The sequence below is a fragment of the Tachypleus tridentatus genome, chromosome 6, assembly GCF_004210375.1.
Source record: "Tachypleus tridentatus isolate NWPU-2018 chromosome 6, ASM421037v1, whole genome shotgun sequence".
NCBI lineage: Eukaryota > Metazoa > Arthropoda > Merostomata > Xiphosura > Limulidae > Tachypleus > Tachypleus tridentatus.
The window spans coordinates 119,630,178-119,655,646 of record NC_134830.1 but is presented as its reverse complement, the minus strand read 5'-3'; the positions used below and the strand labels follow the sequence as shown (position 1 = coordinate 119,655,646).

At 34.8% G+C, this 25,469-nt stretch overlaps 1 protein-coding gene across 4 annotated transcripts in view; it reads right to left on the bottom strand.

The window, feature by feature from the left end:
• Positions 1–6,952: 6,952 nt before the first annotated feature.
• Positions 6,953–25,469, bottom strand: part of LOC143253443 (synaptotagmin-7-like) — a 219,226-nt gene continuing 200,709 nt past the window's right edge. For all 4 annotated transcript variants that reach the window (XM_076507341.1, XM_076507344.1, XM_076507342.1 and 1 more), the window contains 6 exons: positions 24,188–24,275; positions 22,786–22,939; positions 20,442–20,558; positions 15,791–15,960; positions 14,331–14,439; positions 6,953–8,604 (listed from right to left, as the gene is read on the bottom strand). In XM_076507341.1, coding sequence (XP_076363456.1) covers positions 8,297–8,604; positions 14,331–14,439; positions 15,791–15,960; positions 20,442–20,558; positions 22,786–22,939; positions 24,188–24,275 — 946 coding nt within the window. In that variant the 3' untranslated portion in view covers positions 6,953–8,296. The remainder of the gene's footprint in view (positions 8,605–14,330; positions 14,440–15,790; positions 15,961–20,441; positions 20,559–22,785; positions 22,940–24,187; positions 24,276–25,469) is intronic.

The window sequence follows — 25,469 nt, the reverse complement described above, 5'->3', positions numbered from 1 at the left end:
TTTAGTTTTGCGAAAAATTCATAAAACGAGCAAATAGTCCAACGACTTTTTTTATCATTTTCTATCTGTGACCAGAAGTGTTTAAAGATGCTGAGAGATACTTGGATGGTGATTTCTACCTATGGTAATACTAAATACATTTTTATTTGGACCGGTTTCTTCCACATACAATCTCAAAAGTTTGGCAAATCGATTTGGAAAAAAAACGTTCAGAACGTTAATAGTAAGAAGAAATGAATTACGTTTTTTCATTTATTTTTCCTAACTTCAATGTGTAAACTAACTGAACCCACCCAAATCTTCGTGAAATTTCAGAATGATTTTTTGAGATAAAGTTTATACGGTCGTTAAAGAGAAGCTAGAAGACTCAATGAAAAAAAAGACAAAAATACAAGAGTTGGTACAATTAACTAACGCTATCGTAGGCACACAAGAAAAGTCCCGTGCTGCGCGTGGAATTACGTTATCGTCGACCTTATTTCATCTGGTGGCCATCTTTCTGCAATATTATTGGACATTGCAACTCCTATTTTAATAAGATTTCAGAGAATAATGGCATGATAAGTCTTATACTACACATACTGAAAAACTTTGGCCTGTTACTGACGTGGATATAAGTTTTAAGTATCAAATAAGAGGCATAATAATCAAATGATGTTGTGTCGGGGTCTTAATAGAAAAGTAGTCGAATGGGAATGCTAAGATTCCAGTTTCTGTATGGAAACAAGCACTGATTTCGAATTGTGGTTCAAAGCTTGGGACCGTTTGACATAAGTCTTTCCCAAACTGAAAATAACTGTTTGTTATCTTCCTAGATAATGCCATTTTCGTTGCAAGTGCTTTAAGGATTAGAAGGTTCTCTTTCGTTATATTAATATGGTGTCGTAAAATCCTTTTCTGCTACCTCGAAGAGCTTTGAAAACTTCCGTCTCAGAACGTTGTTTCTACATTAGTTGATATTCTTGCCGTTTCATTAGAAAGTTTTATGAGAAACATCCAGGCGTAACTTTACCCGTGACTCACATGTTCAGGAACATGTGCAAATCTTTCTTATAAAGTGCGATTACTACCCTTTACCACAAATACATAATTTTATTTTTATTAAGAGGAACCAAGGTCACTTTTTATTTTAGGTTTCTTCATAATTTAAATATATCTTCATAAATCCCGGCACTAAGTGTAAGATTAAATAATCACAAGTTACACGTTTTAATTGGTTTGTTTTGAATTTTTGCCGAAAGCTACACAAGGGCTGTCTGTGTTAGCTGTCCCTAATTTAGCAGTGTACATGTAAGATTAGAGGGAGGACGGCTAGTCATCACCGCCCAACAACGACCCTTGGGCTACTCTTTTACCAGCGAATAGTGGGATTGACCGTACCATTACAACGTATCCACGGCTGAGAGGGCGAGCAAGTTTGTTGTGACGACGATTCGAACTCACGACCCTCATATTGCGAATCGAATGACTTAACTACCCGGCCATGTCGGGCCGACACATTTTGAAAACGTAGGAGTATTGTTTCAATCTATTATACTGTGCATTACGCATGCGTTACTTTTAGCGTTTTCAGCCTCAGTGTATAACCAAACCATGTACAAGATCAAGGTTGCTCTAAAGTCTTCCCATTGCAACATATTCTCTTTAGTCGACACTTTTATAATTATTGAATTATGTCTAACCCAGAACTTTTGACTAAGCTAATAGGAACTTAAAGACGCTGTTGGGATTAGAGCCAAAAACACCGCTACCAGCGAAGCTGTTTAAGTAATGCATGTTACATACTATAAATGTTATACCTACTTCTCTTACGGATCAATTAGTGACTTAAACTAAACTTCAGCATCCTATTAAAACGTACCTTTTGTTTATTATTGATGTGGATTAATTAATATTTAATTTCAAGCTCTTTAATTTTCGATTTTACGTTACATGAGTTTATCGGTATATGAATGTTTTGTTTTGTTTTTTATTTCGCGCAAAGATACACGAGGGTTATCTGCGCTAGCCGTCACTAATTTAACAGTGTAAGACTAGAGGGAAGGCAGCTATCCATCACCACCCACCGCCAACTCTTGGGCTACTCTTTTACCAACGAATAGGGGGATTGACCGTCACATTTTAACGACCCTACGGCTGATTAAGCGGGCATATTTGGTGTGACGGTGATTCGAACCCGCGACCCTCGGATTACGAGTCGAGTGCCTTAGCCATCTGGACATGCCGGACCTACCTGCTCTAGCCTTCACTAATTTCGAAGTGATGAATCAAAAAGAAAGCAGCTATTCAACACCACTCGCCGCAGCTGTTAGGCTATTCTTTTACCAACGAATAATGCGATTGACCGTCACATTATAACGCTCCTACGGTTGAAAGGTTAAGGATGTCCAGTGACGGAATTCGAACTCGGGATTTAATTTAGTAATTGTAGAAATTAACCCTTTGTGTTTCAGACAGTAACTTGAGACGTCGTCTAGTATTTCTCAAGATCTATTTTCAACACTCGTTTCGTAATCCGAGGGTCACGGACTCGAATCCCTGTCACACCGAACATGCTCGTCCTTTCAGCCATAGGGACGTTATAAATTATGATAAATCCCACTATTCGTTGGTAAAAGAGTAGCCCTAGAGTTGGCGGTGGGTGGTGATGACTAGCTGCCTTCCCTCTAGTCTTACACTGCTAAATTAAGAACGGCTAATGCAGATAGCCCTCGTGCAGCTTTGCGCGAAATTCAAACCAAACCAATTTATTTTCAATATATAAAATATTGTTTTTTATTGTTAAGCTCACAGATACACAATGAATTATGTTTGCTTTACTCATCGCGAGTATCGAAACCCAAGTTTTATCGTTAAATGCCTTTAGTCTCATCGCCGAATCACCCGGGAGCTGTTCATTTCTACTTTGAATACTGTTTAGAAATTGCGTCACCTTTTATTAGATGACAGCCCCCAATATACCTCATAACTTCTTACAAGTACTAAAATCATTTTTTGACGTTTCTATCGTCTATAAGGTCTCAATACCTTTTCCATTATTAAATGTTTTAAAACGTTATAGAATCACTCTTGTGGTTGTTGTAAGAATTAAAACAAACTACTTACCCCTAAACGACGATCTACTAATTAACCATCTATTCACCCGAAAGAACAAACTTTACAGTAACTATTTCATAAGTTTCTAATAGCTGCTAAAACCGATTCTCAAAATAGTTAGACTCGATATTTTTTCACTTTTCAATTCTTAAAAAGTTACGTCACAAAAATCGGGATAAAAAAATTCGAGAAATACATATATTTAAAATAACGTTTACAACGTTATCTGAATAAGCAGTAATTACAAACATTTTGTAATTGCATGTTATTAAAATAGAAATAAATGTCTGTATATCAAACATATAAATATAAGCATTTAATTGTTTTCTTGAATTTTGCGTAACGCGACACGAGGGCTATCAGCGATAGTTGTCCCTAATGTAAGAGTGTGAGATTCGAGGGAAGGTAGCTAGTCACCATTACCCACTGCCAACTTTTTAACTACTCTCTTACCAACGAATAATGGGGATTGACCATCACATTATAACACCCCCACGGCTGAAAAAACGATGATGTTTAGTGTGATGGGGATTCGAACCCACAACCCTCAGATTACAAGTCGAGTGCCTTAACCACCTGACCATACCAGGCGCTATAAACACTTCATAGGCACAAATAATGAGCACTGGTACTTAAAAAAAATGATTATTTTTTAGTTTCAGAATTTTATTGCAAAGCAACACCAGAACAATCTGTACATAGCCGTCTCTAATGTTGAAATGACTGACTAGAAGGAAGGCAGATAGTCAATAAAACACTCCGCCAAATCTCGGACTACTTTTTTGTGACTGAGATAGCATTTATATGATCCTATGCATTCTTACTTCTCGCAGCCCAACATACCAGATGGTTAGGACACTCTGAGGGTCGCGGGTTCGAATTGAACTTTATTATTATTTAATTACTTGTTCAGTACTAGAGTTTAAAATTCTCTTTGAAACTTATCATAGACAGTTCTCGTGACCTGACGTAATTAAACTCATTAATAGTTATAATAAATTTGAAAGCGACTATTCGAATCTAATTTATTTTAAAATGTATCTGTTTGGAGAGACCTAAATATTTCTCTTAACAGGTATCATTGTATTCGATTATATTAAATAATTTCAAAAATGTATTTTTTCCTTTCTTTTCGTTTTATTAGTGAGAAAACCTAATGTTATAGTGTTTAAACAAAATGACATGTTACAACTTTGGTCCCTTAATATAAGTTTAAACCTGCAATATGTGTCATTTTGGAATGCAACTGAAAGATCTCATATTTCGTGAGTTACTTCTATTTACGACTGTCTAATTAATTATAGAGGAAGTTATTGTTTCCACGTTATTTGACTTAATAATTCCTGAATTTTTAAGTTGTTTATCTGCGACGTTATGTTATCTAAGTTTCATCCCATATTTAACAGCTTCCGTTAAAAATACACCTTTACTTTGTTTGGTTCTACTTCCGATACCCCCACTTGTAACCATGGCAGCTATAAACTGGTCACATGACAACGTGGACCATGTGGATAAGTTGTCTTGTTTTTCCTCTTCGCTATGTTACTAGAAATTTACTTTTAACATAACACTTTAAATCTATTGGATAAGACGGCCTACTATACCTAATATTTCGTGACGTTGAGAAAACATGTATGTTTATTAATCAGTTAAAAACAGATACAAACAGAGTTTTCAAAGTGTGGGCTTTTCTTTTCAAATGAGGTTTTCTATTTTAGAAAGTTTCTTGAAGTTGTTAACGATGGCTCATCTAGTAACCTTGGAAACTATTTTAAACTACGTTTGATACGCCTCCCACGGAAATTTTAACAACGTCACTGTTGATTTTCTGACTAGAAAAGCTGGCTAATTAAGTTCTGCAACTTGTTGAGGTGCCTGTATGGTTGGGGTACTTCAGGAAGGTAATGGGGTCACACGTGGCATAACAATATTGTTAAGAAGTGTCGAACAAATTGATTCTTTTATTGCATATTGTACAACCTTTAGTGTTTGAGGATGAAATTCTTGAATGGATGTTGAGAGATATGTGACTGGTTTGTTCTTTCATCCTGGTACTAATGGCCTTCTGTACATGTCCTCTGGCATCTTTGACCTTTTGTAACCCTTCTGTACTTCAGTGATGTCTTTTTTTAACAGTTTGATTTTGTTGTTATAATCCTGATGTCTGTTTCCTTGATCTTGACTTTGAGTACATCTTTCTTCCAAATCGTATTTTAACTTCCTGTTAATTTCTTCCATTTTTTGTTTCAAGCTTTCTTACCTTATTTCCACTGCTTTATAATTTTCATAAATTTGAGTCTGGATTTTAATGTACCTTTATCAAAATAATACCACTCCTGTCACCAGTGTCAGGAAAGGTTTCTATTACTGAGAGAGTTTTTGTTTTCAGATTACTCTACAAGAAATAAAAGGCGCTGTCCACTTAACACTAATAACAAAATTGTTTCATTGCTACAAGTTTCACAGTTAGCGTAACCAACGTTCACCGATAAGCCTACATTCGCAAATAAACTACATCAGACAAACTGACAAAATCATGCACTGATTATTGATTATCTGACTAACAAACACACTAACACACACTTTAGCCGAACACACTTTTTGTACATGCGGTTCAAACTGCTTAATTAACTTTAGATAACGTTTCAAACGTTAAGCTATATCCATCACGGTACATTAAACTTCCTTCTGGTTAAAGAGAAATTCATATTTCTATCAACGTCTCAATTAGGATTATAGATTACAGGAATAAATTCTAAAGTAAATAAAAACAAACTGAGATTTAAAAATATTTCGAACTCCTTTACAGCTAGTTTAATATTGTGTGTTTATTTGTTTAAATCCTTTGTTCTTTCGTTAGCTTGCTTGTCGTTTTATTTATTTCTATTTCTAATAACTGTTATAGGTTTACCTCTGTAAAACTGAAATAAACATCCTGAGTTAATCATATTGTAAATATATCTCACCGTATATCATATAATAGTTTCTGTTACATGGTAAGTTACTTTTTCCGAAAAAGAAAAAGAAAAGCAACAACTATCATTTTAGTATTTCTAGCTCTTATAACAAAGTAATATTTAAATAGCCCCTGGTCTTGTTATAAGAAGTTTATTATGGAATTACGGTTCTCAGTTGTTACGGTTGCTAAACCATGTAGGTTTGATAAATTGTTCTATCAGGATTTTAACCAGCTGTTAAAACCCCAAAGAGTAGATTTCGGTTTCATTGTTATTAAGCACGAAGCTTCACAATGGACTATCTCTGATCTATCCACTACTAGTATCGAAACCCGAATTTTAGCGTAAACCTTCAGAATCACCATGGAACCAATGAGGGAGAGGTCTAAAGAGTAGATTAAATATATTATACACCATATAATAGCCCAATATTTCCCATTACGTCAAAAAGCCTGTTTAATACTTCAATACCATTCATTTTATCAATTGTAAAATGAAGAAAACGATTACAGGATATATAAGTAATTATGTGGAAAGCTTTGAAATTAGAGCTTGGTCATATTGATACTGTGTTGTGATTCATACAGTTAAAAATAACCACAAATATTCTCTGACACGTCGTGTACGCATTCTCCTGAATAAAATGGTGTGATAAGACAAGTCACAGTTTACAGTACCAACGGGTATTCCAGATAGAATAACTTCGTGTGATGCTGTGGTTTACTACGCATTCGATGAGATCATTGTCACAGTTTGTTTGCAATATGAAAAAGCACTACACGTGTAATGCTGTAGTTTATTATGTGTGTTAAACGTATTTTGCCATTAAATAAATTTGTAGCAGTGCTATCACATACCGGCCATTTTAAAATACAAAATAATTACTAAAACGAGAAAGATAACAGAAACTTATTTTATTTTTGGTGACAAGCTGCTAAAGCTTCCAACGTTTGATAACATTTACTAGTGCACTTGAACATTTAGAATGACATACACACATATATAATTACACACACACGTTTATATATATATGTATACATATAAATCTGTTGTATCACAGGTTAACTTGTTCTAACAGTGACACCAACTATTGTGTGCTACCACCATGCACACCATTATTCAAATTTTGGGTTATATTTTAGCACTAAATTATCATAAAATCCTAAGCTTTCTTTCTGTTTTTTTCAAGTTAAAGTTTAATTTTGCTAAACCTAATTTCCAATCTACTCTACATTACTAAAACACGTTTTAACAGTCTGATCTACGTGTTTCAATTACCATTTTACTGAATTTGTTTTTATTTCTATCAGTAGCAACACGTTTTGGCAAACAGAGCATTACGTTAAACAAATACTGTTGGTATAAATGAACATAAACAATACGACTTCTACGGCTTTAGTGTTAAAATACGTTTTGGTAAACAGAGCACTCTGACAGATAGATACTGTTCGCTTATATGTACATAAGCAAATTATCCCTTCTAAAGAGTTAATGTTTAAATATGGTTTGATAAACAGCGCATTCTGTTAAACAAATACTGTTGGTTTATACAAGATAAAACAATACCACTTCTACAGATTATTTGGGCAAACAGAGAATTCTGTGAAACAAATACTGTTGGATTATGCATAAGAAAATAACTCAACGTCTATGACGTTATGGCTAAAAATACTTGTTGATAAACAGAAGAAGGTCAAATAGGCAATAGTCATTTGTACGAACATAAAGAAACGATATCTAGTTTAGTTTTTTATGTATTGTTTGTATAGAAACATGTTTACGTCACTCACTCAACATTTGTTCTTAAGGATTACGTCATATGTGACAATGAGACCAATGACAAACTCTGGATAAGCATGCACAAAGTGGTACAATTTGAACTTTCGTGCTCAGCAACATGATGACCTAACACGGACCAAGCGCATCTTAAACTTTAAACGTAAAGAACATTAGTATCACTATAATTGGGCAGAGCAAACATTTGTAATAAGCAGAGAATATATTTCTAAGAATAGGTTTACGCATATTTAACATTTAATGTTTCCAAAAACAATCAAAAATCACGATAATCAGCGACTGGAAGGAAAAAAAAATCCCTTGACAACTTCGAAAATCATTTTCAATGTGGTTAACAATTTCTTACGGTCAATTGGATCAACAACTAAATATCTCATAATCCATTACAGTCTTATACTAAAAGACCTTTTGTCTAATCCGTGACGTCACGTCGTCTGCCGGAATGGCTAAAAAGTTTTCAGCCTATGCCACTGAGAAATAGGTGTCCTTGGCTTGCTCAGCATGTCTCCCCAGTGCTTGGCTTCTGTTGGTCCACTGCGAGACGACAACACCACCTTCCCAATTGCCTCGTTTCTTCCTACGGTGTCAAAGTCCATTACGATTATTGCCAGGGACGTTTCTCGAATATGTTCCCAGGGAACAACGAACTGGAATGTTTCATTGAAAATAGGATCCAGTGTTTTCTTATGGACCTCGGTCTTCTTTTTTTCGATCCGTTTTTCTCCTCGGTGCAGCCATACTTTAACATAAGGATCTAAGGATTACGAGAAAAAAATACGAATCCACTTAATGACTGGATCATAGCACTTCAACGTGATGCCACATTTGCTGCCTGATGTAACAAAAATACATATAGTATCGTAATTTTGAAGACAGTGCATACAGTTTCTTTGTATTAAATATGGCTGACGATAAAAATAAATTTCCACTAGGATATTTTACAGCTTGCATACCCTAGCGGTATAGTGATATATCTGAGGACGTACAAAGCTATAAATCAGGTTTCGATACCCGTGGTGGGCAGAGCACAGATAGCCCATTAAATTTCAGTCTGATTAAGAAGCTATATGTTATGTTTGAAGTTAAGCACAAAGCTGCACAATGGGCTACCTGTGTTGTAGCTACCACGGGTATCGAAACCCGGTTCCCAGTATTGTAAGATTTACCACTCTACCGATGAGAGGATGAGACTGATATTATGTCAATAAATGTCTGAAACAAAAGGTTTAATGTTCTTAAGACAGAAAATCGATATGAAAGAGATAACTGTTCAATTTCCCATGAGTGAAACGGAAAATAAATAATAATTAACAACGGCGTTTATAATAAAGTTATAAGTTTATTTTGTACGAAAGTCGTATTGCATTGTGAAACAAGAGGTAGACTAGAAGCTGCTAGTGAGTGGTTCTAAAACAACAAAACAAATCAATAATAACGTCAATCTGAAATTTTAAATAAATAAAAAATCAAGAGCATATGGTTTCGCTGCATAATTTAAATAAAACCTTTTGTTTCAACTTAAACACTATCTAAAGGATTTTTGTTGAATTACTTCACTACAGTATTGCGTGCAAAGAATTTTGCTGTTGATAACTTTTCTGGTTATTTCCACGTTTCTGTATTTATTTTTTTAAAGTAGAAGCATGACGACCTTCAATAAAAATGGCCATGCTATGATGACAACGCGGGGCCATCTTATCCCTCACCAATGATGTACATTTCTACCAGAGGATTTAGGCTTCAATTTACATACTTAATCAACGCAAGTACTATGTTCTTTTGCATTGTTGTCTAGCATAATGTTCAACGTACGTGTACTCTTTCCGGTGTTCGTGATTCCTGCTGATTACAATATTTAAATTTAGTTATCAAAGGAAATATTTATTCTAAGGAGTTAGATGGAACCATTTTAAACCCATCTTTTTATCCAACCTTATAAGTTTTTGTATAGTCTAAAAAAAGTCTAAGTGTAATATATGTTTTAAAATTTGTGATAATATGGAGCTAATTTTAAAACCTTTTATGACATTCATCTCAATGAACAAGAAAGGGTCAAAATGTTCATATAACGATTCTTTTCTCTTTTTTTTGTGGCGAATTTCAAATTTAAACTATTTTATTATTAATATATGTTGATAGAACTGACATCTTTATTTAGCTTACAATCCACTTTTTATATCACCTGACTTGTAATTTCTTAATTTCAAAATTAAATATACTAAATTCTCAATATATATGATGAAGTGGAATTCTGACTTCACGTTAACTTTTTTTTTCTTTATAAGGGATTTAAATTACTTAGCTAATGAAAAACACATTATATTTATCGGCTTGAGTATAAAATATCAACCTGTTACTTTATCAACATATTTTTATATTTGTCGAGCCTAAAATAAACATTTTTTCCATACTTTTCGTATTTTAAAAATGTCTAAGATTCTCAGTAATATTTTTACTGGACATGTTTATAACCAATATGAAAAATATCTTCTAAATCACATAAATCATACGAATGCCTGTTTTGCTTTAGCGGTCAGAACTTGATGTGATTAAACTAATGACATTACTCTAGACAATAATAAACTTTTTAAAGACATTTACAGATTAGCTAGACATTCAGACAAATTAAAGTAGTTTTGGGACATTGTATTCTAGTGGCTGAGATATTTTTGTGTTATAAATTGCTTATTTGAAACCTAATTTCTCGAGGTTGTGACAATCAACACAGTAAGGAAAAAGGTTTAGCAAACCATGCACCCCGAGTCTGGAAGGTTGCAAAGATTAAAATAATTGCCCAACATCTTGACTTTTAACTGTACTTTATATAATTATTGTTGTAACAAATGTAAATAAAATATAACAATTAGAGATATATTATGTGTACATAAAAATTAAACAAAAACATTTCTTCTTGAGGAATGTAAGCAGATTGTCTTAGCGTGATGTCATTCCTAGTTTGTTTACCTTCAGCTCTCGATGGATGATTTATATCTTTGTTACATTACTCGAACTTGTTCAAGGAGTAACAAAGCAATAGAACTAAATGAAAGCTGATATAAACGAACCAGGAACATAAAATCGTTGAGGAAAAACAATTGTATTTGTGTATTACAATCTACAATTATTATAGAAAAAAAATTATATATTTTTCAGTTTTCGCTGCAGATGATTTTACTGAAAATAGGGTTAGTTTACAGTAAATAACAGATGCATTATAAGTTTTCCGATAAAGAGCTCATGATATTCATTTAGAAGAGTATACAGGTTAAATAAATGAAAATATATATCTTCATTCTTATTATGAAAACCATCTTTGATCCATCAGAAACTCAGTAAATTCACTAATAAATCTATAATTAAAGATACTTTATTGAAAAAATTGAGTTGATTTACGAAATGCTCACAATTTTTGCTTAAAACTCTCCAAATCGGTCAAATTAATCGAGCCGTCTCTCCCCACCTCCCATTACAAGTATTTAAACCTAAAATCGAGAACAAGTCTTACTGCATTTAGTGACAGTTCAGTTTCGGTTTTTGCAGTCTTGGGCAAAGGAGAAAATGTACTAAACATCCTTTCAATTTTAAGTTACTATCAGAGTTTTCGAACATAAAACTCTTGTACTCATTGATTCATTTCGTGCTGAACCATCTGCATTTAAAAACAAGTTTTTCTCTTGTTTGTGTCAATATTCAGTTGAAAGTTCCATTGGTTTCTGCGATATTATTTATTTACAGAAGACCTGTTTCCAGTACTAAAGTAGTCAATATATATGTGTAAAATTTGAGAAAGTCATGTTTACCCTAATCTCAGTTACAAGAGGAAGGCTTTAATGTAGGATGTTTGGAACAAATACAAACATTGTGGATGAAGAAACAGTGAGGTTAAAGCCATCAGAATGAGAAGTCGTCCAAAACTTTAGGATCCAATCAAAAGAGGAGAGAGAAACATCTAAAGCAGAAGAAATAGAAAGAATAATATACCTTGTTCCTTTCATTTCAACCATTTGCAATGTCTTATGTCGTTCAGTAAATGACAGACATGGATATGCTTGATAAAACCAGAACAAAAGAATGCCATAAGAAATAGTTATACGAGGTCTGTTCAAAAAATACGCGGACTGACGTCATAAAACAAAATGTACTTTATTTAGAAGTTACAGGTCTGGGACCCCTTCAAAGTACTCTCCTCCCCAACGCACACACTTATCCCAACGGTGTTTCCACTTGTTGAAACAGTCCTGGTACGCTTCTTTTGTAATGTCCTCCAGCTCCTTCGTCGCATTTGCCTTAATCTCGGGAATCGTCTCAAATTTTCTTCCTTTCAAGAGTCTTTTGAGTTTGGGGAACAAGAAAAAATCGCAAGGAGCAAGGTCAGGTAAGTAGGGGGTGGGAAAGAACAGTGATCGAGTGTTTGGCCAAAAACTCACGAGTTCTGAGAGCTGAATTTCACAGCAACGCGGTGCATCTTCACTTCTTCGGTCAAAATCTCGTAACAAAATCCAACTGATATCCCACACTTTTCAGCAAGCTCCCTGACAGTCAGACGTCGATTTGCCCGCACCAGGGTGTTGATTTTGTCGACGTGTGGGTCGTCAGTTGACGTGGAAGGACGTCCAGGACGCTCATCATCTACAATGGACTGTCGACCATCCTTACAACGTTCATGCCACTTGAAATATGCCGTACGATTCATAGCAACATCACTGTAAGCCGTGTTAAGCATAGCAGAAGTTTCAGTCGCAGATTTTCCAAGTTAACACACAATTTCACAGCAAGTTGTTGCTCCTTCAGGTCATTCATTCTGAAATCCGCCAAACGAAAAAAATCGCACTTCACTTAAAACCGCGTAGCTAATACACAAATGAAGATATCTGCAATCGGGAAATGGCGTCGTAATCAGCTGATCTGTGCAAACCTAGCGACACCAAGTGGATTCCCCTGGAACCAACTGGAGCTGCGCAATTCAAACAGTCCGCGTATTTTTTGAACAGCCCTCGTAGAACAATTATTTTGTTTTTAGTAAGTGGTCACAATGTCTTAAGTGCCATGAACGTGTTGAGTACTATTTTAACTGTGTAAATCTAGGCCTTGCTTTTGAAAAAAATTATGAAGAACAAAACAACATATTGGGAGTTTCAGTATATTTTTAGAAACTAGAGATCAAACTCTGACCTCATGGTTAGTTTAAATGAGAAGTTGGGCTAAATTTTCTCTCGTTCGAAAAAAAAAAAAGTGTAAATTATCTACAATCGGCTCAGGATTTTATCCTTAATATGCATTAGTTCCACATATGTATATTTTCGTACTTATTTAATGTTTAGCTTAGGGTATATAACATGTAGATTTCGCCATTATTAATTCTGATTTCAGGGTTAAATAAAGCTGCAATATTTTATAATTACGTTTAAATAATTACCTGTTTAAACGGATATACAAGCAAGAAAATTTCAAAAGAATATATTAAGCGTACGAATAAAATTAACATCTTAAATTTTCTTATACATAAAAATGATTCAGCCAATAGAACTGATTTCTCCTTTCTCTTTACGCCACCTCAGTTTATATACTGTTTACTAAATTACCGGTAGCAACAAGGTTTTATATTTTATATCAAATTAACATTAACTTAAAGTTATCTAATGGTTTTAAAATTAACTTCATTTTTTCTAATAACTTTAAAATTAACTTGAAGTTGAGTAATAGTTTTAAAATTAACTCCAAGTTACCTTTTAATTATCCAGGCTACATATTTTCTGCAGTATTCAGTGATGTTGCTTTACCTTTCAATTTAAGGGCAGTACGTATTTAGGCCTATTTTATATATTACGATAAAAAGTTTCAATTTAAGGGAAATACGTATTTAGGCCTATTTTATGTATTACGATAGAAAGGTTAATACATGTTTTAGGCTGTCTGAATATTAGGGTAACGAAGCCAATATACTTTTTTAGGCCTTAGTTATCCATTAAGGCAAATAAGCCAAAACATCCTCTAGGCCTATCGTGTATAAGGATAATGGTTTGGTTTTTGGTTTGTTTGGGAATTTCGCACAAAGCTACTCGAGGGCTATCTGTGCTAGCCGTCCCTAATTTAGCAGTGTAAGACTAGAGGGAAGGCAGCTAGTCATCACCACCCACCGCCAACTCTTGGGCTACTCTTTTACCAACGAATAGTGGGATTGACCGTCACATTATACACCCCCACGGCTGGGAGGGCGAGCATGTTTAGCGCGACTCGGGCGCGAACCCGCGACCCTCGGATTACGAGTCGCACGCCTTACGCGCTAGGCCATGCCGGGCCATAAGGATAATGAGACCAATACATGTTTTCAGGCTATTTTGTACTTTTCTTTACTTCCAAGTGTAAAGAGCGAGCCGATATTACAGTAATTATTTTATTATCTGTGAAAAACAGTGTGGTTAAATAATTTTATCTTGAACCATAATAAGATTAATGCCCACAAACATTGTGTTCACAAACCTGAAAATCCCGTAATGTCTTTTGCTTTCAGGTTCCTTGCCTTCACGAGTGTAATGGACAATTCGCTGGTGCGGGGTATGTACAACAGCGTGATCAATATTTCTCCAAGCTGAAAGAAGAAAGAAACTAAAGTCATGCACGCCATTTTACTTTTAGATGAAGCCATTTACCTCTGATCCTTTTATGTAACTTAATCTTGGTCAAAGCAACAGCTCAACTAGCGGGTAAAGGAACTACCAGCTAAGCTGCCTTTAGACTAAAAAACTCTTTTACAATTGATTGTTATTGAACGAGCTTTCCTCTTGCATGACAATGTAATAACTTCAAAGTTATCGTGTTTAATTTATCTTTCTGTCTTTACTGACGACATATGCACGTTTTAAATTGAACTTAATTTCGGATTCATATGGGAGCCTTCCAGAGACTAAACTTTCGATTGATAATCATAAGCTAAAACCTTGTTCAGAATTATTTATTTTTGTTTTATTGTCACGTACATAACATTTTAGTATCGTGTATGCACTCCTATATGCAAATAATGTTGTTTTTGGTAAAACACCCGCATTATACCTTACGCCTGTCACCTAGACTGGAAAACATTTTTGGATTTTAATGTAAATTCGAATAACATTGTCTCGAGATAGCTACCAAAACTAAACAGTTACGAATGCCTGCTTTGAAAACTATTACTTTAAACATTTAATTTGAAAAGACGAGGAACCATAATTCCCCGCGTACTTTACACTTGAATCACTTTAATAAATTCCTTGTTGTCTTGGAGAAATTTTGGTGATTTTCATATAGGTCAGACTAAAGGCGATTTCTAGAGTATAATCTGAGGATGACCTAAGTAGGTCGAAACATTGTTCTCTGCTTTGTTTGTAAAAGTGTTAACACCCATACCAGCAGTCATGAGATACATTTTTTTTATTTCAAATGGGTTTCTCCTCATCAAGAATTACTTCACCGCGACGATTGTACGAGAAGTGTAAGTCTTTCGTGTTTCTTTGTGTACTGTGTTATCTGTTTAACCTCCATCATGCCTAAACTTACCTACATTACGGCATTGTTAACCGCGCACGTTCGTGCGATCCTAACGAAACTAAAAAACTTAAACCCAAAAATTATCAATAGAAGAAATTACATTTATTTTATTCAACATTGCTGAAAGGAAAACTAATCCCCAATTCTATGAAGATAAAACTGTCGTTGAAGTTTAACCAGTGTACAAACATTATCCATAATTTACAGAAAAAAAAACAACTGTTGGTGTGTATAACAAACTATACAGATATAACACAGACTGTTGGTATGTATAAAACTAATTATACAGGTATATGAAAGAATTAGCTATTTATATGAATCCCATGAAAGAGTCTGATGCTACATGGGAATAGCAATTTTCGAGTCAATTTGTGGGGAGAAATGATAAAATATACGTGCTAAAGCGACCTCTTTACCTTCGAGTCTTCAGCTGGTCTAATACATTTCCAGAAGGTGGGCTTTTTCGAGAGGTCCACTTGGGCAAGTGGAAGGTACACATCACCTATTGGATCATCTCGACTAAAACGGTCATAGTCAAAAACGTGCAGATAAAGAATAGACTTCTGTAGCTTAGCGAGAGGATAACCTGGAATATATAATGAGAGTAGAAAAAAAAGTTTTAGTTCCAATTTCTTCCGTCAGAACAACAGTCTAAATTGTTTACTTATTAAAGGGCTCTGTGTTCAGAACGGGTATCGAAGTCCAGTTTTTAGCTTTGTAAGCCTTCAAATTTACCGCTGTGCCACTGGATGAGGGGGGAGATTTTGAATTGTGTTGACTTGTTAAGACAAACTATGTTAATCTAGTAAATGTGAGTTCGTCGTAGGGTGTACTGAGGAAATTTTTTAAGACACCATAACCAATAGCAAAATCCTCATGGCCAGGTGGTTAGGGCGTTCGATTCGTAACCTGAGGGTCGCGGGTTCGAATCCCCGTCACATCAAATATGCTCGCCTTTTCAGCCGTGGGTGCATTATAATGTGCGGTAAATCTCTTTATTTGCTGATAAAAGAGTAGCCCAAGAGTTGGCGGTGGGTGTTGATGACTAACTGCCTTCTCTCTAGTCTTACACTGGTAAATTAAGGATGACTGGCACAGATAGCCCTCGAAAATTCAAAAAACAAACAATCTATATCCTACTGAATTTTAAAAGTAATATAAAACGAAACAAAAATTACGTCAAATAACGTTTTTACTAATCTATTATAGTATTATTTTTGCAGTTACCCAATAAAGGCCCAATGTTGTTTTTCTTATGTATTTACTTGTATACAAATTATTATTTAAACGTATCTTCGAATTGAAATCTGTAATAGATGATTTTAGGTGAATGAAATAAAAGCATTTATAATGAAACGATATTTTATCAAAACATTTCATGGTTGGAAGAAAAACCGAAACTAAGCGTTAATACAGAAGCTGTCGCTAATCGTACGTCTGTTGGTTCTTTAAATTGAAGCTAGTGTTTCCAGTCAATAGAATCTGGAGCATCCATTCTTCTTTATTCTGTTAGAAACTGTTGCTAATCGTACGTTCATATGTAAAAACGGTTGGCTTGGGTTGAGAAACTTTTCATGTAGAGGATCGAACAACGTTGGCCCGGCATAGCCAGGTGGGTTAAAGCGTTTAACTCATAATCTGAGGGTCGCGGGTTCGAATCCACGTCTCACCAAACATGCTCGCCACTTCAGCCGTGGGAACGTTATAATGTGACCGTCAATCCCACTATTCGTTGATAAAAGAGTAGCCCAAGAGTTGGTGGTGGGTGGTGATGACTAGCTGCCTTCCTTCTAGCCTTGCACTGCCAAATTAGGGACGGCTAGTGCAGTAGCTTTGCGCGAAATTCAAAAAACAAAAAAAAGACTATTAGAAGCTGTTGCTAATCGTACGCCTATTAGTCATTTAAACTGGAGCTATTGTTTCCAATCAACAAAATCGAGAGAGTATCCATTCCTCGTTATTCTGTTGTTTGTTCTGTTTTTTAAATACGTTCATAAAGTTCGTATCCACTTTTAATTCCTTCACAGCAAAAGTTTAAAAAAAGTTGACGAATTTTAAGCGTTTTTCTTATTTACTAACTTAGACAGTTAACTATATGCGCTTTGTCCACATATACAGTCATGGGAAAAAGTTAGGACACCCTATGAAAGCCTGTGTATTTGTGTAACATTTTTGGATATATAGATATTTAATCTCAATTTTAACAATACTGAGAGATTATAGGAATATAACTAAACAATTAAAACTGAAGAAAAGACTTTTCAAGATCTTCTGTAAATGTAATTCTACACAAATGCATATTCTAACTGAGGAAAATGTTAGGACACCCTACCCCCCTAATAGCTTGTGTTACTCCCTTTGGCTGAAATAACTGCAGTGAGACGCTTCTTGTAGCCATCTACCAGTCTCTGACATCGGTCTGAAGAAATTTTGCTCCTCTTCTCAATGCATAATTCTTTCAGCTGTGAGATGTTTGAGGGGTTTCTTGCATGTACAGCCCGTTTCAAGTCACCCCACAGAATCTCAATGGAATTAAGATCTGGGCTTTGACTCGGCCATTCCAGGACTCTCCATTTCTTAGTTTTCAGTTAGTCCTTGGTGGATTTACTGGTATGTTTTGGGTCATTGTCGTGTTGCAGGGTCCAGTTCCACTTCAGCTTTAATTTTCGTACAGATGGTCTCACAAGCACCCTCTGATACACACTAGAATTCATGATAGATTCTAGGATTGTGAGCTGTCCAGGTCCTGCTGCAGCAAAGCAGTCCCAAACCATGACACTTCCACCTCCATGCTTTACAGTTGGTATGAGGTTCTTTTCCTGGAATGTTTTATTTGGTTTACGCCACACATGTCCTCTGTTCTGGTGTTGAAATAATTCAATTTTGGACTCATCTGTTCAAAGAACATTATTCCAGAAGTCCTGGTCTTTGTTTACATTCTCTCTGGCAAACTTCAGTCTGGCCTTGATGTTTCTCTTAGAGAGCAAAGGTTTCCTCCTTGCACACCTCCCATGCATGTTAAACTTGTGGAGTCTCTTTCTGATTGTAGAGGCATGCACTTTTACATCAACAGTAGCCAGAGCCTGCTGTAGGGTGTTTGGAGACCTCTTGTAGCATCTTGCGGCCTGCTCTCGGGGTGAACTTGCTTGGACGACCAGACCTGGGCATGTTGGCAGTTGTTTCGAAAGCCCTCCACTTGTTGACTATTTTCCGGACAGTGGAATAGCTGATTTCAAAATATTTTGGGATCTTTTTAAACCCCTTACCAGACTCTTAAGCTGCTACAGTTTACTTTCTGAAGGCCTCAGACAGCTCTTTTGCTCTCACCATGGTGCTCACTCTCACTTCAACAGTCAGGAGCACACCAAACTAAATGTCTGAGGTTTAAATAGGGCAAGCATCATTCAAAATCCTGAGTAACGATCTTCTAATCATGTGCATCTGGTGTGATGCACCTGTGTGTGAGTTGAGCCATTTTAAGTGGGATTAAATGTGGGAGTGTTCTAACTTTTTCCTCAGTTAGAATATGCATTTTTGTATAATTACATTTACAGAATACCTTGAAAAGTCTTTCTTCAGTTTTAATTGTTTAGTTATATTCCTATAATCTTTCGGTATTGTTAAAATTGAGATTAAATATCTATATGTCCAAAAAGGTTACAAAAATACACAGGCTTTCATAGGGTGTCCTAACTTTTTTACATGACTGTAGGGTTCAAAAAATGAATTTTAGCATTGTAAGTCCCATAAACTTACAGCTAACCCATGGAACGATATAAGAGTAGTTGGAGTAAAAGTAAAAACCGACAATATGTTGGTTAATTCGGTTTTAGTCTCTTTTTTTTAATTTTGAAAAATGTAGCTATGTTAGATTTCCATTGTAGCTTTACTTCAGCTGAAACAACTTATTTTTCCAAATTTTAAATAAGAAATTTGAACGTTGGAACTTTACCACGTGTCCAGTTTCTATGAAAATTGTCTGTTGTCGTCAGTTCTAAAAGTAGGATTTGTTTTTGAATTTCGCGCAAAGCTACACGAGGGCTATCTGCGCTAACCGTCTTTAAGCAGTGTAAGACTAGAGGAGAAGCATCTAGTCATCACCACCCACCACCAATTCTTGGACTACTCTTTTACCAACGAATAGTAGAATTGACCGTCACATTATAATGCCCCCACGATTGAAAGTGCGCTAAAAGTAGGAACTTCTCATTTCTTTTCTAAAAGGTTTACATTGGATTGTGGAACATATACAGAGAGTTTGAAACAGCTTTGATTGGGATAATATATTTATATAATACATGTATGTAGGTACAACATTTCATTTAAATGTTGACAAAGGTATATATAACTTTCCAAAGTTAGAGGAATTTTGTCATATTAAATGCCCGGAAACTTTTTTGTGATAAAGACGATACATTTTTAGAAGACACTTTTCTCTAACACTGTTTAAGTAACCTCGACCTCATACCCGGTCAATCGATTGGACCATACCTTATGACTGTTTAAGTCACTGATGTAATACCCGCTCAATCGAGAGAATCATATGTTATACTGTTTAAGTCAGTAATAAAATATCCACTAGTTCGATTGTATCATACCTTATACTGTTTAAGTTTAATGTTATATCTACTAATTCGATTGCGTGACACATTGTTCTGTTTAAGTCACTGATGTCATATCCGCTAATTAGATTGGTTCATACCTTTATTTAGTTTATACCTCGCCCATTAGTAGCTCAGCAGTGAGTCTGACGGTTTATAACACCAAATCTGGGTTTCTTTACCCGTAATAAGCACAGCACAAGTAAGCCATTGTGAAGCTTTGTGCTTAACAATGGGTGAATAAGTTTTCATTTTACACTGCAAAGCAAGTTGATGACTTATTTATTTGTATGAAACCTCTCTATTTGTAGCTAACAATATGCATATATAAATATACCATGCATTGAAAAGAAAACTTAATTTGAAATATCGAGTAAAATGATTAGGTAATTTAACGTTCTAAATTTAACAATTGTTTAATGTATTTAAATACGTTAAGCTGTTATATAAACACACGTTGACTTACCCTCAAAGTAAAATGTTTCGTTCCAACGAGGGCTAAGAGTTCGATGTTTAACTTTGGTCTCAAGTTTGTGTTTTTTGTCTGGAAGCAGACAAATCCTCACGTAGGGATCGCTGGTGCCTGCACGGAATATAAACCCAAATAAGTTCCCAATAACCCAAACTTTACAAGTTTATCGAAGTATTTTATAAGCTGAATACGTTTGACATGTAGACATTTCACAGCCAAACCATACTTCGAGTTTCACCATTTCAATAACATCACTTCTGGCAAGAGAGGCATTTATCAGACATATGGCGTTCTTTCAACTTCCGATGTAATCGGTACACTGTATATTTGTTTGTTTACCTTTATATTACAAAAGCTAGAAATCACAAGTGTATAATTTCTATAATACCGTAAATAAGAGAAAATTTAAAATATTTCTCTTAATAGTGCGGTTAAACTCAAAAGTTCTAGAAGTAATTTTAAACACTACAATTGTACAAAGTTTTAAACTCGAGTAGTTCTGATGTTTAAGTTATATTATTCTTAATCTACAGAATCTTTGGTCCCAACTGACTGGTCTGTTTTCATTAAGTTATTAGTCTTATCTGATTAGTGTGATTTCATTAAGTTATCCCTTATTAGTCTTAACTGACTGGTCTGTTTCTATTAAATTATTCCTCATTAGTCCTACATGACGGTCTGTTTTCATTAATTTATCCCTCATTAGTCATAACTATTTGTTTCCTTTGAACTATTCCCGAAAATTGTTACCTGTTACCTGTAAAATACACGGTTAAAGTTTGTCATTTTTAAAGTGAACGTTTATTAGAGTATTACATAATAGATAAGGCAAAGTCATTATTGTATAAATCTGCTATCATGTCTAAGCAGATTAATACAAACCAACACACGTTAGAGGTTATGAATTAGGAGGTTAGTGCTAACCAACAGTTTAGTCATGAGTTAAATAGTAATAAACAACGCACTGGTAGTGAGTTAGAAGATTAGTGTTAAAAGATTTTGGTATTTTTGCTATAATATAAAGAAATGTCAGCTTGATATTCATTAACAATATGTAACAGTCTGGAATATGGGTTCCCAAACATTTTCAGACCAGTGTCTCCCAGAACAACTGAGGCCCACACTCAATAATTCTAAAGATACTGAGTACCTTTAGACTATTGTGTATTTGTTTATTTGCCGTGATACTTTCATTAGTCTCCCAGTTTGAGAAGTCCTAACGTACAATACAGAGTGGCTCAAATTTCATCATTACTTTTTCATTGACTTACCATCTGGAAATACAGTCCAATATTTTGTTTGGACAACCACTGAAATAATCCTGAATCTGTCATTGATAAGTTAGGCTCATATTATCAGAATGTTGCCTGTGGCGCTGTTGTCCGTTTAAATATTGATTTCAGTGACGTATCATTAAACTCTGTCCTCGCTGGGCCTAATTACGCCTGCCATTAACACTCGTATAAAGAAAATTTATGGAAGAAGCGTCAGAAACATTAAACACTTGAAACATTAAAAACACTTCTTCATTAGGTTTGTGTCTCCAATTAAATTTAATCTCAAGAAACAAGTGATTATAAACGTTGGTCAGAAGTGATGAGCTAGTTGAGGGCTAGGTAACAAGTGAAATAAATTCCTACATTTAAGTTATTTAAGTTTGCAAATAAGATTTCCCTGTGGTGTCGACTTCTCAATCAAATTATAATTGGTTAAGCAACAGAATCATAAAACACCTAATCTGTGGTACAGAAGGATTTGAATTAATATTCATGATATGAATCTAGTGACTTCAAATGTTGCCCTTAAATGTAACGTGTAGACCAGCAGTGACGTAAATCACAAATATGTATTTTGTTTTGACTGGAACCGTTGATTTTTTTTGTGTCTTTAAAAATAGAATAGTGTTAAAACAACACTTAATAATGTCTGTATACAAAGTATTCTATGACTGATCCTACTTAACTGTTGACAGTTATAAATTCCGACATCATTCCAGGAATTTAAGATAAGAACTTGTTTGTAAGTATGTAAAATAGGTGATAAGTATGCCAAAGATCATCCTGGCGTTGAATCCTGACGTAATTCCAAGATTTGGCGGTCAAACGCTTATTAACATTAAGCATAAAAAAACTAAATATGTCCAAAAACTTTTATTGTTCCAATAGAGCTTCTATGTCTTCCATCTTGTAATTGTTATCATAAATGGAAAATTAAATTATTCCCCTAAGTGATGTTTACTTTATTACTAAGGAACTGACTAAAGATAAACCCTTCTTAATTAAAGAATCTGTTGAAATGGATAAGATCAACCATTATTTATTTAAAGAAAGGTTCCAACCTGTGATATCTTTAGCCGGCAGCCCTTTGGCTTGGATAATCTTCAAGGTAAGAAGAGAAGAATAGATGTCGTACTCTAAACTGAACTGAATCTGTCCAGCAGGCTCATCTGGTTCACTCATCTCTCGGGCCAAGTCTGCAGCCGCCTCTTGTTGCTTTGATATATAATATACATTGAGGTTTAATTTTACAAGCTTCAACAAGATGTTTTAGTTTACGTTGATGCTTCAATTTCGATGTAACTCCTACTAGTACGAAGAGGTAAGTTCATGAATGTAACGGACTGTTCCATTCACTTCTGATTTGTTTTGTCGTATTAGCTTTGCAAGAGAAAAGTACACGTCAAGCCAACTCGACGAACTTCGAAACTTCAATGATTTTCAGAGTTCAGATAATCTTCATGTATTTAGCAATTAAAAACTAACGCTTATCACCATATAAACCTATCTTTCACAGCCATATAAACTTAGTCCTTAACACCATATAAATTCAACCCTTACTACGATATAAACACAACCTTTAACATTATGTACACCTAATCTTCAACACCATATAAACCGCCACTTAATATCATATAAACCCAACTCTTAAAACCATGTAAATCTCAGTCTTAAAACAATAAGAACTAAGCTTGTAATACCATATAACTAAATCATCAGCACTGTATAAACCCAACTCTTATACCATGTAAACAGGATTCTTAACGTACAAACCCAGCCCTTACCTCCATACAAACCAGCTCTTAACACAATATAAACTTAACTCTTACCACAATACAATCTTAACCCTTATTACGATATAAAAACCTTAAAACTATATACATTCATCCAATAACATCACACAAACCCACCTATTAACAGTGTATAAAACAGACTCATCATATAAACCCAACGCTTAACACAACATAAAACCAACCAATAGTATCACATAAATCGAGGACAGTTTAGTTTTCAAAAGTGAGATTAAATATTTGTGGTCGAGCAAGAACGATAAACCATGATTTTTATTTTAAATCATACAAGAAAGCATCAGCATATATATTGTAACTTGAGTGCTTCAGGAAAAACAGACTTTACTTCACTTACCCCTGATAAAGGAAAATCTATTTCCATAAAAACCTGTTGTTTTCTTTTATGATGCCGCCAATAATACCTTTGACACGATTAAAGGCATTACCCTTATAGATTACCAGTTTTATCATGTAAAATATTAAAGAAAGCCAGTTTTTCAAAATTCAAATGCAACATTGGTAAAACACGAAATAAAAATGCAGACACGTAAATGAAAAAGAAAAACAGTTTTAAAACAAAACATGAGACCAAACACGTGATTTGTTCTGTTTTATTTTTATCTCAACATTCTTAAGAATAAATTAAGTAATATAATCCTATAAAAAGACTTACTTCAGCAGAAGGTAAGAGAGAATGAAGAAACGATATGGCTCCAACATTGTTCCCACTCGTCCCTTCCTTACCAGATATGTCTGATAACCTGAAATAAAGAGTGAGTAACAAAGTTAGGAATTAAAAACCACTCGTCTCTTTCTGGCCAAATATTTTTCATAGCCAGAAAGAAAGAGTGAGAAACAAAGTTAGGGATTAAAACCCACACTTCCCTTCCTGGCCAAATGCTTCATAACCTGAAAGAAAGAGTGAGTAACAAAGTTAGGAATTAATACCAACACGTCCCTTTCTGGCCAAATATATTTGATAGCCTGAAATAAAGAGTGAGTAACAAAGTTAGGAATTAAAAACCACTCGTCTCTTTCTGGCCAAATACGTTTCATAGTCTGAAAGAAAGAGTGAGAAACAAAGTTAGGGGTTAAAACCCACACTTCCCTATCTGGCCAAATATGTCTGATAACCTGAAATAAAGAGTGAGTAACAAAGTTAGGAATTAAAACCCACACTTCCCTTCCTGGCCAAATGTGTTTGATAATCTGAAATAAAGAGTGAGTAACAAAGTTAGGAATTAAAACCCACACTTCCCTTCTTGACCAAATATGTTTGATAGTCGAAAGAAAGAGTGAGTTAAAAGGGATTAAAATTCACACCTTCTGGCGAAATATGTCTAATAGCCTGAAATAAAGAGTGAGAAACAAAGTTAGGGATTAAACCCACACTTCCCTTCCTGGCAAAATGCTTGATAACCTGAAAGAAAGAGTGAGTACAAAGTTAGGGATTAAAACCCACACTTCCCTTTCTGGCCAAATATGTTTGATAGCCTGAAATAAAGAGTGAGTAACAAAGTTAGGGATTAATACCCACACGACCCTTCCTGGCTAAAAATATTTGATAGCCAGAAAGAATGAGTGAGTAATAAATTCAGGGATTAAAACCTTGTAACGAATGAAATTAGCATTTTCAGTACATGTGAGCTATTTCAAATTAGCTTTTTATTATAACTGTCGTTTAAACAATCGTATGTGACGAAGAAGTGACCAGACATAATATAGAAATAACGATATTCCACAAATAAATAACCATATATCATGTAGAAATAGCCATATGTCATACAGAATTAACCGTATGTCATGTAGAAGTGATCATACGTCGTAAGGAAATAACCACTTATCGTATAGGCATAACCACGTCATAGAGAAACATCCATACGTACACTGCTGGCCAAAATCTTAAGGCCAATGAACATAAAGAAAAAATATGCATTTTGCGTTGTTAGATTCGA